Source organism: Haemorhous mexicanus, chromosome 1, assembly GCF_027477595.1.
Source record: "Haemorhous mexicanus isolate bHaeMex1 chromosome 1, bHaeMex1.pri, whole genome shotgun sequence".
NCBI lineage: Eukaryota > Metazoa > Chordata > Aves > Passeriformes > Fringillidae > Haemorhous > Haemorhous mexicanus.
In genome coordinates, this window is record NC_082341.1 from 8,288,700 (window position 1) to 8,308,867 (window position 20,168).

Below are 20,168 nucleotides of genomic sequence, written 5' to 3' on the forward strand. Positions count from 1 at the left end.
GGTTTAATCAGATAATGCTGATAATTTAAATACTAACATTGTTAATTATTTCCATGAGGACTTGTCCACCTGGGAAAGTTTTGCCGTTTACTTGAACTAGTCTTGTTATAGTAGGCTCCATTAAATTGTTTTAGGTCAGATTTGGTTTCCTTATGAGTAGTATAACCTAGAAGTTTGTTTTATAACATGGCATAATTTTATATTGCATTTAACCTGGCCTGTGCAAAAGTCTGGATTTCCCTGCTAAAACTTGGAGAAGTCAGGAAGGAAAAGTCAAAAGGAAAACTTTTTGGTAATTACTTTTCTGATCAGTGATCCAAACTGATATACTCAGCAGCCACAGTGAGTCCTTTGAAAATGAGAGGGGGGCAAGCAGCCAAGCAGCCAGGAGGGCAGTGCTTGGAGTGCCAGCAGGAAGGGATTTGCAGCTTGCAGTGAACTAAACTGAGCGTGTTGTAACTGTGAACCATAAAGGGAGATGAACTCAGGTAAGGTTTGAGTGGGGAATCACAAACCACATGATCTGAACTTCTTCACTTCAATTAATACATGTGTTAACTTCCCTGCATGCTCAAGCCTTGAAAGATGGGGGACCACAGATCTACCTAACACACCTGGAGCCATCCCTTTCATGGTGTATTTAACTCATTAACTCATGAGGATTTTTGTCACCCAACAGGCAGCTGAACTCGGTGGTTCAAGCTGGACCTGTGACTCCTAAAGCCTCAATACAGCCCCATGTGTGCAGCTCTGGGACCCTCCACTCAGGAAGGACATTGGACCTGCTGGAGCGGACCACAGAAAGGAAACGGAGCCGGTGCAGGGTCTGGAGCACAAGAATGACAAGGAGCAGCTGAGGGAGCTGGGGGTGTTCAGCCTGGAGAAAAGGAGACCTAGGGGGACTTTATCACTCTTTACAACCACCTGAAAGGAGGGTGTGATCAGCGGAGAGCTGATCTCATTTCTAAAGCAATCTGCGATAGGACAAGAGGAAGTAGTCTTGAGCTGCACCAGGGGAAGTTTAGGTGGACAAAATGTGCGATTAGAGATTGGAATGGGCTGCCCAGGGTGGTGGAGGAGTGGAGGAGTCACCGTTCCTGGAAACGTTTAAGGAAAGACTGGACGTGGCGCTCAGTGCCGGGCTGTAATTGCTATGCTGCTGTTCCGTCATGGGCTGGCCCCGATGATCTCAGAGGTCTTTCCCAACCTAACTGAGCCCGTGATTCAGTGCGGGCCGCGCATTTCAGCGGTGGTACGAGGAGTCACCCACGTCCGCAAGAGACACGTACAAACCCCCATGAAGGAGTCTCTCCCTCCCATTCCCCCTGTTTGAGCAGCCCAGGGAAGCCTGCACCAGCACCGGCTCAGCCGCCCCGCACGCAGCCGAGACATCTAACCCTGCCCGTGTCGTGGCGTGCCCCGCCCCGGCCGCCATTCCGCCCTCACGCCGCCCCCGCGCACGCGCCCCGCCCGCCGCGCACGCGCACCGCCCTCCCGCCCCGCGCACGCGCGGGGGGCGCCGGCGTGACCAACCAGCGGCGCGCGCTGCCCGCCCGCCCCCGCCGCGGAGGGAGGGCCCGAGGTCCGCCGCCGTCCCAGCATGCAGCGCGGCGGCGACAGCGGTGGTGGCCGCCATGTCGTGCTAGTTTGTTGTTCTCCGGCGGCGGGAGCGGGGCCCGCCGGGCGCTGAATCCGAGCCCTTCCTGGCCCCTTGCCCGTGTCCTTCGCCGCGGTACCGGCACCCGCCGCTCCGGCGGGCGGCACCGCGGCGCTGTCGCGACCCGCCGCCGCCTGGGCCGGGCGAAGAGCCATGGCTGCCGCGCTGGGAGGAGGCGCAGGTGGGTGCTCGGGGCCGCGCCCGGGGGAGCGGGGCCGGCTCGGGGCGGCGCGGCCGACGGGCTGCGGGGACCGCGGGCTCCTGAGGGGCCCGCCCGGGGAGGAGGCGCCGCCGCTGCCGCGGGACCGGCTGGGGGCGGCGCGTCCCGCGTGGTCGGGGCTGGGGGGCGCGGATCGGGGGAGCGGGAGCGGCCCCGGCACCGCGGAGTCCCGGGAGCGCCGCTCCGGTCCTGGGGGCCGGCGATGGGAGGGAGGGAGGGGCTGCGGCCGCTCGGCGGGGCAAGGCCCGTAGGGACAGCGGCCTCGCCGCGGGTGCGGGGCCTTCGGGGGACGTGGGTGGGTTTTTCTGAAACACATTCACAGGATCACCAGGATCACAGGATCAGTTAGGTTGGAAAACATCTCTTAGACCATCCAGTCTAACCTAGGGCCGCACACCACAGTATCAGCTAAACCACGGTACTAAGTGCCACGTCCAGTCTTTCTCTAAACACCTCTAGGGATGGTTGGTATTTTTTCGCATAGTTTTTACAGGTACAGGTGTGTGGCTTGAGTAGCACGTCTTTAATCTGCGATGTAGTTATAATTTATTTCATAGACTATCTAGAAGTAGAGGATCTCACTTGAGAAGTGTAAAATGAAGTCAGTGTTTGACTCCAAGACTCTCAGGTGTTTGTTTCACTGTGCTTCTGCATGAATTCGGATACTTCTACATGCAGAATTTTAATCGACAGCTCTGTAGTTCTGATTAAGCAAACTTTAAAATGGAATATTTGGTTGGGTGATTGAAAGAGTCTTTCAGGGCTCTCTCTGGAGTCTTCAGGAGAGATACAGTTAAAAAGACTTGTGTGTTTCTGTACTTGCTTTCATTAGGAGTAGCAGTTTTTATAAAGACTGATCAGAGTGGTCAGTTGACCCACTTGTCCTTGTCTGTACAAAAGTTTTTGGTGATTTAGTCTCTGTAAGTTGTTGTCTAGGAGGAGAGGGGTGGTTGGTTCAGTACTCACTCAACTGAGGGGTCTGAATGTGCTCCATGGTTGATTTGATGGGTAACAAGGTGTATAACCATAATTACATTTTTATGTGAAGTCTTGCCATACATAAAGGTAAATGTTACAAAGAAATTCCCAAATTTAGGAGTTGAGTTTGGGAAGAAGGCTTGGAAGGACAGCACTACTGGTAAAACAGCAAATAGTTTAATACCTTGAACATTGTTAGAATACTGTTAAATATTCTGCGATATTGGAGTTACTTTTCAAAAGTCTTTGTGCTAATTTCTGTGGTTCAGGCCAGTGGTTCCACTTGTGATGTGGAAGTAAGGTTGCCATTCATGTACTAGATGGAAGTTTTAGTTTTTGTGGTATTGTGAGGATAGAGTAATTAAAGGAAAGTTTCCCGTTTGAAGCATTTTGGTTCTCATGTTTAAAACCAATTCAAGTTGAATGAGCGTGCTTTCATGTGCTGCAGCAGACAGCCTTCAACAAAGAGGTGAAACTGCCATTTCAAGGCTGATTTTTGTTGTTGTGGAGTTCCATTTGTGTCCAAGGGTGAATTGGGATCCCTTTGTTTTAAGTGGGTACAAGCAGTTGTTTGTTCAGCGTTCACACTGTGCTCATCAGTAAATGGTGGCCACTTAAATATGATCCCTGCCCCATATAGACAGTGTTTGTTTACTCTTGGTGCAACACTTGCTGAATGGAGGAACCCACAGGTCACACACTTATGTGGTCCATGTGACTACTCAGGGAAAATTCCTGGTTGGGGTTGTTAAATACACTTTTAAAACCCAGTCAAGAAAGTTTAGAACTTAAAGAAATGGAATATCCAGCTGTTTTTGGGAGGGGACTGCAATCTAAAGTCAGTGGTGGTAGCATGTGAAAGAAGCCCCAAACAAAGTGATTTTGGTCATTTAAAATTTTAACTGTAGAAGCTAATTTTTGGGATTTAGTTTTTGAATTTTTGGGGTGAGGAAAAGACTTTAAAATATGGGCATAACAGCACCCCACTGTTTTCTTAAAAAAAAAAAAGACTAATGATTGGTAAAATAGTACAAAGTAAGTATTAGGAGTATAAATTAGTGTTAATTTGACATTGTATCATAACAGCTAACAAAATTAGATAGCTTTGGTTTTGAGGATGCAGATTAAAGTTCAGCTCCTCTGTAAGGGTATGTTACAGGACTGAGAATGAAATGTGGAATGTCTGTGTTGGCCGAACATTTAAATGTTTTTGATGGAAGGAAGGTGATGTGTCTTTTGGACAGCATTTATGGATTCTTCGCTCATTTATAGTTTTTAAAGCTTTGGGGAAATACTGGTGTGATTCTTTAGAATAAATCACTCACAAGTACTTTTGTGACCAGATGTGTTGGTGCAGCAAAGCTTTCTAAGGATGAAGGTTAAGGCTCTTTTGGTGTTGGGTTTCACAAACTAGAAAATTTTGAAGTGATGGTCTGTGAGGTCTCTTGGAGTAATTAACAGTTTCATAATAGTTTGCAAATTCTTTAGCTAATCAGCCTGATCCAACCTGCTTGAAGTTGTAGAATGGCTGCATGTTGAAACATGAAAAGTTGAGGTGGGTGTGCTAGTGATGAGGGACCTTGAGGGCTCCTAGTTGCTCATTGATAAGGCGCTGGTTCCCAAACTTTGTTCCAATTTTACATACAAAAACAGAACCAGAGAAAAGACTGGATATTGAGTAACATGATCGTAAACAGTGAGTACAGAGAGGATGGAGGCTTTCTCTTCACAAGGATCCATGCAGAGCAGGCAAAGGACAATGGCTACAAATTGTACCAGGAGAGGCTTTACTTGCTGCAAGAAAGACTCTTTTAACAGGGAGGATAATCAGTCACTGGAAAAATTTCCAAAGGGACGTGATGGAACCTCTGTTTCTGGAGGCTTTTGGGATATGTTTGGACAAGGTGCTAGGTAAATTATCTCCTCTAGGCTCCCTTTTTCATGGGAGATCAGGTGGTGTTGGAGGGTCCCTTCAAACCTGGACTATTACATGGTTTAATGATCATATAAGGTAACAACCATTTTGTATAAATGCTGACTTTTTTTCTTGATATTTATCTTGATATTTCTGGAGTCAGTGTGCAGCTAGATATTAGTCTCATTTAGGGAGAGATGGTTACAGGTTAAACAACAAACCATGTTCAAAACAAAGCAAGGAGAATCTTTTCAGTGTCTGCCATACTGCAGTAAGGGAAAATTATTGTAAATTGTCTTTTTGGATTAGTTTACTTCTGATGAACATCAGTGGCCTGGAAGACTTTGGGTGGAGATGTGTTGGGGTTGTGAGTCATGACATGGGATGGGGTGGAGGAGGAGTTGGAGAGGGTCCTATTGACAGATGTGTCCCTTCCTGCTGGAAGTCCTGCATGGAGAGTAGCAGAATGAGTGTTTCTTTACCTCTGTGGCTGTCAGCAGCTTCATTTCATTTGAGCATGTCTGAGGTCTGCTGTTGCACTCTCAGCGATGTCAGGGCTTTAAAAGCCTCTTGTGAAGCAGTTGACAAAAAGTGGAGCAAAGCTGATCTTGCTAGCACAGCATGTGTGGTACATTCTGTGTGTGGTGGATCACGGTCCAAGGATGCAGTAGAAATCGTCCAGGGTGACAAATTCAGTTGAACTTGTGCTTCAGGCTATTCAGCAGTGGCCTCCAGGGACTGGAAATAGATTCTACATTTGTGCCTGGGTGATGCACACATTAAAACTTCTCAAAGTCTTAGAGGTCTAAAGAGTTTACAGTTCATTAAATAACATGCTCAGGGTGTACCAAGAACCAGTGCACTTGTGTTGTATGTAGCATTGTACTAAGAGCTAGCGCCAAAAAACAGTCCTACTTCAGTGTGCTTGAGGCAGGGAGATGTCCTTTAAACACAGCAATGTTTAATCTCTGCTTTTTTGACAAGGTCTCACTCTTCTGAATGTCTTCTCTTTTCAGGTCAACTGAAATAAACATAGCCTTAGTATCAGTTGTTTTTACAAAAGCCAGGCCAAACTTTTTTGTATCAAATACTAAACCTCAGATTTTAGATCACATAGAATTTGTTGTCACATTATTTAAGAGGATGGCTGTCACAGTTTTGACCAAAAAAACTCCAAGTGACATGATTCATCCTGTTATGTTGTGCTGTAATGCAGCCTCAGTTTTAACTATAACTTTTGCTTGCTGTGAAAGATACTGGAGAGTTTCTGGAGAGTTGCAGTTTCTCATCAGTGTCCAAATCCATTTGGGAGCCAAGCTCATGTGGATTTCATTTAAGATCTCAGTTTTCCTTCACTGTTCAGCTTTTTTAATACAAAGACTATGGCACTTTTGGTTTTCCAAAGGAAATTTATTTTCTAGTTAATCAGACTTTAAAAGTTGTTGGGTTTTTTTTTTTTTTTTTTTGTGACTTGATGGTTTTGGGTTTAGATATAGTTTATTAATTTAAAAAGAAAAGGAAGAAGAGGCCCTGTTTCTTTTAAGCATTGATTAGAAAATTTCAATTCCAGACAGCATAGCATAATTAGTTCTGATCTTACATACTGCTAGTGACTTGCTTTGCATGCAAACTCTATTAAAAAAAAGTTGATTATAAGAAGATAAAAATAATTTCTCTCCTAGAACTTTCTTTTTGGTTTATTTATTTGAGGAAGCTAAATTTTGTCTACAGAAATAATTGGGAAACAAAACATGAAGTACACTAATTGAGGAACATGTTAGGCAGTTATTAGGTTCTTATACTTAGTCACCAAGTACTTAAAGCTTCTATGAGTAATTGTTTACCAATATCAAGGCTGTCTGGTGTCTGTCCCTGAACAGATAAACTAAACTGTTTGTGTTTGAGTGTGATGTATTTGTGCATAATGTGGTAGTAAGACTGAACGTGGTTTTTGTCATCGTGTAGAAATGTTGATTATTTTGTAGTAAGTGGAACTGAATTTGTAGTGGGCTTCATGAAGTGTTGGGTTTGTGGCATGCAGTTGGATTCGGAAATTCCTGTTGACCTCATGTTTTTTTTCCTGCCAGATGCTGTCAGGATTTGTTACCAGAAGTTTTTGTTAAACTGTTGCTTATAGTACAGTTACATTGCCAGATGTGCTGCAGGCACAGAGGTTGCTCATGAAACCTGTTATTTTGTGTTGCATGGCAAGAGATACCAAAATTCAGTTCACTGTTTAGCTGTTTTTACATGGTGTACTCAGGTGTGGAAAATCAAGTTTTTACAATTCCTATGTGTTGAGTAACCTTTAACAATGAAATATGAAGAAAAATATTTTGTAGAAATATGTTATTACATAAAGACAATCTGGTAAAATGTTTTTAAGCTGGAGTCTTGCTCTTGAAATGTTGCCAAGTTGTCATGTTTAGTGTTTTGAATGGGATAGAGCAAGATGGCCTTGTTATATTCAGTATTATTTGAAGAACAGAGAAATGGTGTTTTTCATGTGGTAAATGACCTTTTCTCCTCCAATTTTCTGTTATTTTCTTTTTTTTTTTTTCTTTTACTAGCTCCCTTACCTATCAAAGAATCATGCTGGGTTTATATTTATTTTGTCCCAAAGCAGTGAGTTTTAGTTACTTCATTGAGAGACCTGTTGGATAGAGTATGTAGGACTTTTTTATCCATTGAGTTATTGGATCATTGTGGCATCTCCATCTTGTTTTCAATCAGGAGAAGTCTTCAGTGACTAAAACTACAATAATAATCTTTGTGTTCGTGAAAGTGTAATGCTGAAGCAAACCAGAACACAGAATTTTGAAGTGTTCAGGTTTGTGAGACAGCACCTGGTTAGTGTTCCAGAAAGCTTTTAGGTGTAGGTCTGGGAGGACTAAAAATGCAGTTGTCGAATGTTTTCCTTACTCCAGAAGTCTTGGCCATGTCACTGCAGTAAAATACTCCATCGTAGCAACAGTTGCTATGTGTGACTACCTTTTTAGGCTCTTAGTACCATTTTAAGATGTTAAGAGCTCTGCAGTATTCTGCTGATTCACTTCCTACGCTTGTGAGACTTGACTGTGCAGCTTAAGACTTCCATTTTACACAAAAAAATTAGTGAGGACTTTATTGAAGGGGTATCCACAGAGTTAGAAACTGCCATCAGCACAGCCAGAGAAGAAATGAAGCTTGTATTTTGTGGATTTCTGGTGTGGATGATCTGTTCTCGTAGAACAGGAAAAAAGATACCAGTTTTGACCATATAACCTAAAACCAGAACATAATCTGTATAGAACAACTTGCATCACTGCTGGTGCAGCACCAGAGTAAATATCAACAAAATAGGAACCTTTTAGTGTGGGGCCTCTTGTATTTGCTGGGAGATGCCTCGACGAAGGCAGGAATGGAGGATTTGACTCCATGTTCTCAGAAGGCTAATTTATTACTTTATAATGCTATATTATATTAAAGAATATTATACTAAACTATACTAAAGAAGGGATACTTACTAGGTGCTAAAAAAATGATAATGAAAACTTGTGACTCTTTCCAGAGTCTCGACACAGCTTGGCCCTGATTGGCCAAAGAGTGAAAACAACTCACTCCAGAGTCCAATGAAACAATCACCTGTGGGTAAACAATCTCCAAACACATTCCATATGTGAGCACAACACAAGAGAAGCAAGTGAGATAAGAATTGTTTTCCTTTTCTGTGAGGTTCCTCAGCTTCCCAGGAGAAAAATCCTGGGCGAAGGGATTTTTCAGAGAATGTGGATGCCACGGGGGCCCAAGTATGTTTGTGTTTATTGTGCTTCATAGCTGGCCTTGCATGGCAGGCTGGTCTGACAAATCAGGCAGCATTAGTCCATCTCTGCAGCATCCTGAAACTTCCCTGCCACCTTAGGAAGAGCCAAGTGGTGAATTGCTTTGGTTTTCCCCTCTATAACTGGCCTGTTCTGCTTCCTTACTCAGTTACTGCTTTTTTTGGTGTTCAATAGGTCTCTCTTGGTTTGCTCTGGGTTTTTTTTTTTTTTTTTTTTTGTTTTATTACTAGTTTTGCCTGGAAATCGGAGGGGGCTTAATGTGTTTAGTGATCACCTATCAGCATCTTCCAGCTGGTACCCAGCTGATGCACAAACATCATCTTGGTGAGCTTTGCTGGAGGAGGAACCCTGGCCAGTGCCTGGCGTGTCTTAGCAACAGTTGCTGTGTACGACTGCTGGAAGAGATACAGAACTTCTTCCCTACCATAGGGGTTTGAATGCTTTAAAACCTTATTCTCATGGATTTCTACCATCTATTTTTTTCCTACTATCTTCCACACAGTAATACTGAGAATTATACAAAAAAAAAAAAAATTAAACTTTGGCTGTTGCTCTCAGTGGTTGTGAACTCTGCTGGTGCTGAATGGTTTTATTTCTGTACAAGTTAATGTTTTACAGGCATTTAACCACCCATGACGCAAACATTGACTTAGAAGTTTCTCAAGGAGAAGCAGCTATAAATGTTACATTGATTGTTGTTTACTGGTATTTTACAATGTTATTGCTTAGGTCAAAGAAAAATAAATGTCTGTGTGGTTTCAGAAATGGAGAGAAAATGATGAGAACTGTTAGGTATCACAGCACATTGCAGGTGCTAGGCCTGAGTCCATTTCAGAGCTGCTGTCTCACAAATAAAGCTGGCACAGAAGGTTGTTTGTAGGTGTGTAACTGTTGTGACCTCCTTTTTTAAACGAAAGCTACAACGTGCTCTGGGCTCTGACAGTCCTTAATGTCAAAATGGCATAATTTGTGACGCTCCTTGTCAGCGTCAGCTGTCACAGAACAAATAAGCATGAAGAAGGAAAGCTGTCTCCTTCTGTCCCAAAGATCTTTATATCATGTGTGTTGGGATGGGGAGAGAAGAGATGAGAACAGGGAGGTGAAGGGGATGTGTGGAGCAGTTCTTGCAAGGTGTGATCACTACAGGCAAATGAACCAGTAATTTTTGAAGATTTTGTGTGCATCTTGCTAGAGGGCACTTGGGAAAAGAGCTTTGCTGGATGTGATTCAGCTCTGAGTTTTGGTAGAAGTTACTCATAAGTAAGGAATGAGATGTGAGAAATTTGGAGGGCTTGGAAGGGCTGGAGCATGGAGGTTCATGATGCTGGCTGAGTGGTGAGAGAGAGTTCAGGTCCACACTTGCCAGGTTCAGAAACTTGGGCTATCTTTTGCTATAATTTCTTCACTAGCAGCAGTAATAGGTTGAAACATTTTTATGGCTGTGAAACTTTGATGTCTGAGTTGGAAAAGTCAACCATGAGTTGTATCAAAAAGTGTTTCACTGTGCTGTGGAGAGATTATATGTGGACAGAAGAAGGGTTTGGTGTGTAATTTTGTGTTGTCTAGATTTAAACCTGGCTGATGTGAAGGTCCACCTCTGGAAGGATTGTGTGCTAAAAGCTCAGATCTTCAATTCTGGTTTATAATGCAACTCTAGTGCTAAAGGGGTGCCTGAAATGAAAAAAATATATCTGTCTTGCAAGCAGGCATAGCTTAAAAAGAATTTACAGTCTTCCTGATGGTCGTCATTTTCTTGAGCTGCGTTAGGCAATATGTGGACACTTGTTATTTAGGTTGCTGCCAAGCCAGTTATTTTACCTTAAAAAATAATCTTTGGTGGTGGTTACATCAAGTCAGTGTATTAATGTAATCCAGCTGTAAGAATAGTGTCACTGTAGGATATTTGTGCCCTTAAAATGTCAGTGCACTAAGACAGGCATTGCAGCATGGTTTTGAATGACCATAAAGAGAGCAATGCGGTCTTTTTTTTCTTTTCCCCCAGAGACCACAGAATTATTTAATTTAGTGTTCAAGAGGAAGATGAGAAATACTTGTGTATTTGTTTGGTTTGCCTCTGTGAATGAAATAGGAATTGGAATAGGAGGTTGCAATATGTAGATGTTTGAGCAGAGAAATGTAAAACAACTGTTTTCAATGGTTTTAGCTTATGCAAGTCAGTTAAAATATAAAGGATAAATTTAAATATAGACATATCTGTTGATAGTAAAGGAGAGAAGCTCATCAAGGAAAATTATTTCTAGCTGCTATTTCAAAATAAAAGAGATGCTACACTTGCCTCATGTTGTATCATAATTCTTACTGAGCCCTCTTTCTTTCATAGCTATTTATGCTTGAAATTTCTGGTTTGAATATTCTTAATATAGTGATGTTGCAAGATCTGGATTTTCTCTTTTTAATGTTTTTATCTTCTTTTAAACTTCCATCAGTCACCAACACTGATATTTTGATAAGATGAAGTGAGGAGTGAATAGATTTGTCATTGCATATGGGAAATATTCACTTAAGGATACTGGGTTGAGTTTAAAAAGCTGAAGACAGATATGGTTTTGGAGATTTTTTAAAGAAACCAACCAAACAAGAAACACAGTTCAATAAAACAGTTGTTCCTTGGCAGTGTACTTGGTCAGAGAGTTGAATGCAAATAGACTCAGAAGGGTAAGTGGATTTATGGCATTTTAGCAGTCCCAGTTCAGTGTCAGACTGCAAGGACTGCATTGCTTGACCTGCTGTATTTTGGAGGGCATTCCACTGCAGCAGGTTTCCCTCCATGTTGAGCATAGCTTTTGTCCGCTTGTTTGATTCTTACCCAAGCTGTTAAAATGTGTGAACAGAGAGTGAGTCCAGGTGTGCATTCTCTGTTGATCTGTAGTCAGAGAAGGGAGTGGAGGTTGAGTGTATGTGAGGGTATGTGCTTCCAGTTTCCTGGTGACAAGACATGATGTCTGAACAGAGCAAGTGACCTTTGCATATTCTTGCAGGGAAATGGAAGTTTTTACATTTTTAAGTAGCAAAATTGTCATTTGCGAACTAAGCTATGCAAGAGGAAGTGGTGGGCTAAATTAGGGTATTTATTGAGAGAAATATGGAGCAGCAGTTGTTTCTTGGAAGGCAAGTGCATGTTTAGGTACAGAGTGTAATCTGCTTCAGTGGCTTCTGGTGGTTTTACTGCCCCAGTTGAGGAGTGATAGTTTTTCCATCTGACTTCTCTATTGTGCTGCATTGCTGCTGCTGACCTGCCCTGATGTTTACTCCTATTTTCAGAGTGCCTTTGCAGGCTCAGTGTTAGTGGTTGAGCTTGTGGCCTCCAAGGCAAGCAAAGATCCAGCAGATGATGTTACCTCCATCTCAGTTCCATGCATTTCTGGGGAGCTGCTGTTTCTGGAATGACCTTCACTGGCAGATTTTGCCGGTGATTTAGCTCATGCTCTCTTTCCCTCAGGAGATCCTTGTCACAACAGTGAGAAGAGGCAAAGCTGTGTAGTACATTCTGGGCTTTTTTTATTGTTGAAGCATGGAGATGTCAGTTGGTAGTGGCTGACCATGAGCCAGAAGTGTGCCCAGGTGGCCAAGAAGGCCATCTTGGTTTGTGTGTGTGGCCAGCAAGGCAAAGGCTGTGATCATCCCTTTTTCCTTGATACTGGTGACCCACACCTCAAATCTAGTGTTTAGTTTTGAGCCTCTCACTACAGGAAAGACACTGAGGTGCTGGAGTGTGTCCAGAGGAAGGCAGGGAAGTTGCTGCAGGGTCTGGAGCACAAGTCTGTCAAGGATCAGCTGAGGGAGCTGGGGAGTCAGCCTGGAGAAAAGGAGACTTAGGGGACCTTATCTCTCTGAGAGGAGGCTGTAGCTAGGTGGGTCTGTCTCTTCCCCCAGGTAACAAGGGACAGGATGAGAGGAAAAGTTCTGCCAAGGGAGGTTTAGACTGCATGTTTGAAAGGAGTGTAAAGCTTAGGAGCAGGCAGAAGTGAAGTCATCTTCCCTGGAAGGGTTCCAAAAACATATGGATATGGGCACTTGAGGACATGGTTTAATGGTGAACATGGTGGGGGAGCTGAGTTGGTGGTTGAACTTGACAATCTTACAGGTCTTTTCCAACCTTAATGATTCTATAATTTTATGCTGGTATTTGTCTGTTTTCTTCATGCTAATTGAGGAGTAGAAAAAGGTTTTTTGCATCTTCTAAATAACGTGCACACTCCTACACCCACCCAGAAAATGCCATCTGTGTGGTTGCTTTGGCAACCTTTCATTTTGAATCAAAGGTTTAAAGAAACTGAAAGAGTTAAGAGTTTAGCTGGATTTAGTTAGGAGGATAAAAACAATTTATAATGATTAAGAGTATACCAAGAAGAGTAGAATTAATGGGGAATAGTTAATTATTAGCAGATAGAGTAGTTAAGGCTAAGATATAAATCACTTACTTGTCTTAGTGTGTTTGAAGAAGCAGGATAAATATTTGGAGCTATTGTGAAAATGAAGAAACTGACCCTGCAGCTGGGCCCTGAAACTTGAGCTATAGCCAAGGGGTCCAAAGCCTGCCAACAAGGCAGAAGTAAAAGGTCACTGTGATCTCAGAAGACCACAGACCCATTTGGAAGCCCACTGACTTAATTCAACCAAGAGACAGGTGTAAAAAGAGCTTTGGACTCCTTTTAATCCATTTTAATAGGAAACAGGGCTGGGGGGGGTAGGTAATGTATTTGTATTGGTGTATTGGGTAATTATATGAATTTATAAGACTTTTGTGAATGAATGAAGAGCCAGAACGCTGAATTTTTCACATCTTTGGGAGGTTACTCCCCAAGTGTGCCCAGTGCTGTCAGTGAACACACCACTTTCTAACTATTTGGAGAGTTCTGTTCTGTGCTTCAGTTTCAGTAAGAATTATTTAATGTAGTCACATTTTTTTTTTTACAGATGATGACTTTGATCAGTTTGATAAGCCTGGTGCAGAAAGGTCTTGGAGAAGAAGAGCTGGAGATGATGACTGGGACAGGTAGGTAGAATATTTCCATGTTCAGTTCTGTATGCTGAATTGCATTGTTCTATGTTCCCATTCTGGCATTTTGTACTCTAACATTCAGAGCAGTGCACATTTAGATTCTAATGAAGATGTTGGTTGTTTTGCATGTGTCAGCCAATGTTAGATCGTGCCAAACATGTGCTTGCCTTGAGGAATATAGAGCATTGTGAAGAGATGCCTTTTAAAATTGGATAAATACAAAGTATTTGTGGTGTGTAATTTTGCAATTAATGTTTTGGTTTTGCTTTTAAATATTTAGTAGACCTAGGTGGTTTAAATGTAATTTGCTAGTACTTGAATTTGCCCAACTTAATTTTTAAAATCTTTCTTACTTAATGTTTAAATTCCTATCCTCCAAGTTCTACTTCAGTTTTAAATTTGGGAAGAGCAGGAGAGCTTAGACATTGGCTTCTTTAACAGTATGACTGTTCTAAAGGTAGAGAAGTGTGTGTGCTCTGGGTTATTTTGAGGGAGAATGTGTGCTCTTTTATGAGACAGAAATCAAGCTGCTAGCTACACTGATATGCTCTTTCTGGGAGAAAAGATTTCACTTATTTCTGTTATTTTTCTATGATTCCTTTTTAGAAATAGACTTGTTCAGACTTTGCCAGTGGTTTTTTTACTCAAAAAGGGAGAAAAAAATATTCCAAGTAGATTTCTGTCTTCTCTAATAATCACTCAAGTGATTGTAGTAAACAAATTTTACTGTAAGTAGTTTTCCACTGAGCTGAGCCATTGGAGTAAATTAACTGCTCTACTGTAATTTCAGAGGCATTAGTTTCCTCTTCCTTGGTGTTCTGCTAGGTTGAGTGGGTAGTTTTCATTGCTGCAGGAGTGTGTGACTGAGGAATTTGGGCAGTAGCTCTGGTGTGCAGGGTGTTCTGCTGTTTGCTGATGAGCAGTGTCTGCTCTCTGTCAGGCCGGTGCAGCTGTTGGAGGGTTGGATGCTGAGGTACACCAAGGAGCTGCTCTGCTTTGAGAGTGTAGTTAAAATAACTTGCTCAGTCTGGGTCCCTTTTGTGCTGCCTCCTGTCCCCAGGATTGGCTATTCAGAAACCTTACAATCAGTATTGCAGGCAGAATGTTTTGTATTAGAATATTTTCTGAACTTTTGGCCTTTGTTGCATAACTGGGTAGGCTCTTAGCTGCTGACTGGTCACATTCAGGTTTAGCTGCCCTACTCATCGCTTGATAAGATCTGAAAGAGTCAAGCAGCTGTTACATCAGAAGTTGGAAGCTTTTGCCCAGTGGTAAACTGCTTCTGCAAAGCTGGTTTTAATAGGGCTTGACAGTAGTTTTAGAGTATTTTCACTGAGCTGAGACTTTGAAGTATAAAAGCATTTAGTTTTAGAAAAAAGTTTTAATTTCTGTGTTTATTATTAGCTGTATTTAATTAAAGAGAGATTATCAAAAATTCAGTAGTGAAATTGTGAGGGAAGTGGTTTCAGTTGCAGAGCAGAAGATTCTAGAGTTTCATCTTGCTGATAATTTCAGAAATCTTATTTTACAACCGTATCTAATAGAATACTGTTTGTATGTGTTGGAATTTTTTTTTTGGTTAATATTATTCTCTTTGAATTGCAAAGCTCTCTTTGTAAGTGTTGAGTTCTGTGGGTGTCTTGGCAATTATAAATGCTGTACCTGGATATGTTGCTAATGTAATTGCTTGGGGGTTTTACCTACTGGCCTAATTCAGTGTAGGACTTGAATAGTTTCTTGACGATGGGAAAAAGGCTGGATGAACACAGTAATCTTGGTTTTAATCCTTCATGTGTTGTTTTCAATTGAAGCATCATTTGGGAGGGGGAGATGAAGGAGTTCTGATAGTCACACATCTTCATCAACCATCAGCTCCTACTGTGTTGTTACTTGTCTGAGTCCCATCCCCCAGTCACTTAAAAAATTAAAATAATAAGATTTTGGATATAGAAGTAATAGATTTATTAGTAGTATATTTATTTTATATATTATTAAATGTTGAATTTTCAGATCTCTGTCCTTTCTCAGACCCTGGAGGGTGTTAACTGAGAGCTGGAAGGCCCCAGTTATTTAAAAGTACAGATGTAACATTGTTCTTGGAGACTTTTCCCCATTTTTTCCAAGTTCTTTTCCTGAAACATTTGTGTCCTTGCTATTGCTCATGTTTAATGAAGCATGCTTATGAAATTGGAGACTTGAAAGGGCCAGTCTGACGTCTTTATCATGTTAATTTGTACATTTATCTCATTAAGTAGCCCAGAGCTTGGGTTTGGGAAAAACCTGCATTTCTGGTGCTCTCCTTCAAGATGACAGGGCAGATTTAGTAGCTGATTTTTGTTGAAATTCATTTGTTCAGACCCTTCTTTGAGATTACTGATTTCCCTATGCTGGCTGAAAACTTTCCACTTTTTATTGTCTGCTCTTTTTTTGTTATTTTTTCGTATTTGAGAAGGCTGAATTTATTCAGTGAGGGAAATATTGGGTATTGGGAGTTGAGGAAGGGGAGGAAAATCTGTCTCTTTCTTGTGAGAGCAGCAAACACAAAATTATCTTAAATCAATATTTCCTGATATTGTGGTTTTGGAAAGACTTGTGTCTTGATGATAGCAAGGGTGAGATGCTTTTGGAACTAGCATAGGTGTGTACTTTTATTCCAGTTTATGTTGATTTATGTGATATCAAATTGCAACCATTCATTTTTGTCTATTTCTCTCAGCTGGCCTAAGATCTCTTAGTGTCAGAGGGTTTTCTGTTTGCTTTCTTGGTGGTTCTTTTGTTTGTTTGCTTTGTTCTTTAATGGTCAGATTTAGTCCTTGTGGTCCCTCTTTTTTCTATAGACAATTTCAGATTTGGCTGCTTATAAAGGAGCTTGAGATAGTTCCACTTTACTGTGCAGGTTTTTCACTGTTACTTTGCTTACTCAAAAAGTTACTCATGGTCATTTTTCTTCTAATTTGTCAATGAAAATACTGAATGATGAATATTTTAATAGGTTTTGAAGGGCACCCTCTGAACTACTTTTTGCTTCTGATACAAACTTCATTTATATCCTAGTGTTAATTTTTTTAACTGTCAAGCAATAGGTCAGAGTTTCTGAAAATCTAGAATATGTTTGTAGTTAATTCTAGAGATCAAATGTTAATTTTTTTCTAAACAATCACATCAAGGATGCATTTTAGTAATGTGGTAATTAGGCCTAGGTATGTTTAGATAATTAAATTATTCTTTCACTTTCTTTTGCATTCCTTTCCTTAATCTGAATTTCTTGCTGCCAAACTTGGTTTTTATCTCTGAATGCTGCTGCAACATATGCTCTTGCCGTCTCTTGGAATTTCTCTAGTGCAGTTTTATTAAAAGCTGTCAATGGTGGGCCATAGTGCTGGAAATATTTTCAAATATTTTGGTGCATTTGTCAGATTACTGACAGTTGAAAAGATTAGTGGTTTTTTTTTTTTTTAGAGACAAAGTTGAAGTAGGAAATTCTTCTTCAACTGTTTCTGTTCCATAGAGTCTCCTGTCTCTGAAAGAAGAGGCTGAAATTCTAGTCAGTTTGGTTTTTGGAATGTGTGATATGTCTTATCTCCCAATTTTTGTTTAATATTACATTGAGCACAAAACAGTTGCTATTTGTTAATGTTCAGTCATTCCTGGAACTATTTGAGATCAGTAACAGTGGATAAATTCTGTGTACCGATGTTAATGTCCTATTTAGGGCTTATTTGGTGTATCATTTGTTCTTTCCTAGCCCACAAGAGTTTTATAACCCTCACTACCCCTTCCCTCCCTTGTTGTCTGTACAGTAATTGGCTCTGAAAGAGATTGATCCATCTGAAAACCATCTGATCTACATTTTGGGATTGTCTCCCCATTTTCAAGCATTTGCCATGTAGTTCTAAGGAGCTCTTACACAAATTCTTTTTCAGTTCATATAGGCTATTCTCACTTGGGATGATTTGGTTTTTATGTACTCCCTGAGGTGCAATGGGTTTTGTTTCTCTTTGTTTTTTTTAAGGTGTGCAGGTAGAAATAGTCTCCTCTGAAAGTACAGCTCATATTTCAAATCACTGGCATCTCATTTTAGTATTGATATGCATGTTCTAATACATGTTTTTGTCTGTAACAAGTATTTGTTACTGAAGGGGAATCTGGTCATCCCTGTCACTAAATAATTCTTTCACTGAAGGAGGAATGAAATTGAGCAGTTTTTCTGAAGTTTAGCTCACCTTGAATGTACTTCCTTGCACTGAATTGTATTTATGGGGCAGTTGCACTGTGATGGCAGAAGTGTTGTAAGCCAGTATTTCTGTGCTTCCTGAATTCTTGGGCACAAATACAGAACTGATGAAACATGCATTTGATTTTGTCACCCTACAAATGTGTGTTTGACCTTACCCTCAACTTGAGGAGGAGGAAATAAAGTATTTATAAAAGATCAAGGCCTAAGCCTGGCTTTCAGGACCAGGTCCAGGCTCCCAAACCAGCCAGCTTCCCAGCCTCCCAGCTCCTTGCTGAGTGCAGCTCGGGCCACATGGGGACCTGTAGACTGAGTCTTGGCCTCAGGACATTCCTGTCTCATGTCCTCGCTGGGGAGCTGGAAATCAGCAATTTGGAGTTTGGACAATATGTCTAAACAGCCTTGGAGTGAAGGATCTAGGATGGCTGTGTTTTGGCTGGCTGTGGCCTTGGCTAGGTTCCTATGTTGTGTTTAGTTGAGGGAATATGGAAAGGAGAGCATTAGGAATGAAATGCCTGTGCAATAGCAGACTTATTTAATATGTGTGATGTGTTGTTTCACTGAAAAGTAAAAACTTTTTATTCCCTGAATGCTTTGCTAAAATAGGCTTTGTGCTGGCTTGGCAACAAATCTCCTTGAGGCAGTTTTTTAAGGCATATGCCCTGTAAGGTTTTTGGTTTTATTTTGTAAAGTTCAGTTTCTTAAATTTGTTACTGTTTTACAGTGAACTTGATGATGACTTGCTTGGAGAGGATTTGCTAACTGGAAAAAAGGTAAGAGATGTGCATTAAAGTGAATTGTTGCAAATATTAAAATGTGCATGTTGTTCGCCTTAGACAGTTCAGGTGTTTGGTTTGACTTCATGTATTTTATAGTCACCTCCCCAAAGCCTGACAGCCACAGATTCCTGAGGTCTGCCTTACTGACAGAGCATTCTGCACCCAATGCTTTGTTTCCTGTTGTGAAATACCTCCAAATGTGGCTTTTAAAAGTAAAACTTAGAGAAAAATTTGTTTTCAACCCAGTTAGGTCTCCTGAATGCTAATTAGCATGATGGAAAATTTAATCCAAGTGCCACTTTCCTGGCTTTTAAAAATCACTTGTCAAAATACCAGCAGTATTTACCAGAGAGGAAATAAAAAAGCAGTCATTGTGTGTGAAAGTTCACACTCAGTGTGCATGATCTGCTACCTCATTGTTGATGAATAAACAGAGGATTTCCCCTTTTAAAGTGAGGGGAAAAATATGGTAGCAGCTAAAACTGGGGCACATCAACAAGTTTTCCTCATGTCTGCTATAGACTCTCCTGCTGGTACCTATTTCCAGGATTGAACTCTGGGAAAAGAGCTAAATGTATCTTTGGATTTGCCAGGTATCAGTAGGAGAAGACAGGGTTTAAGTTTGAGATGTCAGATTGACTGGTCACCTCTTTCTATATTTTATCTTCTAAATGAACTAATTTTTAAGGTAGTTTTTGAAGTTTTAGTTGGAGATCAATAGATTGTTAAGAAACCTAGCTCTATTAAGAGTTGAATTTTATTTGTTGTATTTTTTTATAACCATCCTCTAAGTGTTGGAAATTAAGCTTCTTGAAATTATTACAGCTTCTGTAACCATTTCCTATTAAAGATAGGAAGTTCCTTATTCTTATGTGCTGGTTTCAAGAGAATAAAATTCCAGGAGGATAATGACTGCAGATGTTTGTTACACAGTTACCAAAACCAGAAGCAGTTAACATTGAATGGAGGTGATAAAGTTACTTACTTATATTTAAAAATGATATGTGTGAATACTAACAAGTACTTGATTCTTCAGTGTATTATCATTTTTTGTGCTTTTTCTATTCTTCTTTTTAATTTGCCATGTTATAGGGCAGTATCTGTGGGTATGGACTCATGTGATGGGGTAATAACGGATTTCTCAGAAAGTTATTCCTGAGTTACTTAGGCTAAACTTCCTTCTACTTAATCTCATCCCAGTACTTTTAGATAAATCTATCTTTGTGTAACCTTTCTGGCCTTACTTTGGAGGTTGGAAATGTTGCTCAGCGGAACTGAAGTTCTCTCTCCCTAGAGGGTAATTATTTAAAACAAAAAAAAACCCAAAAAAACAACCAAAAGTTGTTTATTTGAGAGACAAACTAGGTGACACAGTATTTTCTTATGTTTTTTTTTCTTCTCTTACAAAGTAATAATGATTTTTCAGTTTTCTTTACCATATCCTTTTCTCCAGTCTCCTATCTCTTCTCTCTAGAAATTGCAATTCATTTGTTTTCTTGACTTGTCTAATGCATCAAGGTCACAAGGCTGTGTGCAAGAGC

The 20,168-nt window shown here is 40.9% G+C and overlaps 1 protein-coding gene across 5 annotated transcripts in view; it reads left to right on the top strand.

Annotated features, from left to right (window-relative positions):
• The first annotated feature begins 1,605 nt into the window (after nucleotides 1–1,605).
• Nucleotides 1,606–20,168, top strand: part of RBM33 (RNA binding motif protein 33) — a 98,889-nt gene continuing 80,326 nt past the window's right edge. For 3 of the 5 annotated variants that reach the window (XM_059839629.1, XM_059839619.1, XM_059839637.1), the window contains exons 1-3: nucleotides 1,607–1,838; nucleotides 13,530–13,608; nucleotides 18,573–18,621. In XM_059839629.1, coding sequence (XP_059695612.1) covers nucleotides 1,811–1,838; nucleotides 13,530–13,608; nucleotides 18,573–18,621 — 156 coding nt within the window. In that variant the 5' untranslated portion in view covers nucleotides 1,607–1,810. Of the gene's footprint in view, nucleotides 1,839–13,529; nucleotides 13,609–18,572; nucleotides 18,622–20,168 lie in introns of all 5 variants that reach the window. The other 2 variants (XM_059839600.1, XM_059839610.1) reach the window with 1 other exon arrangement.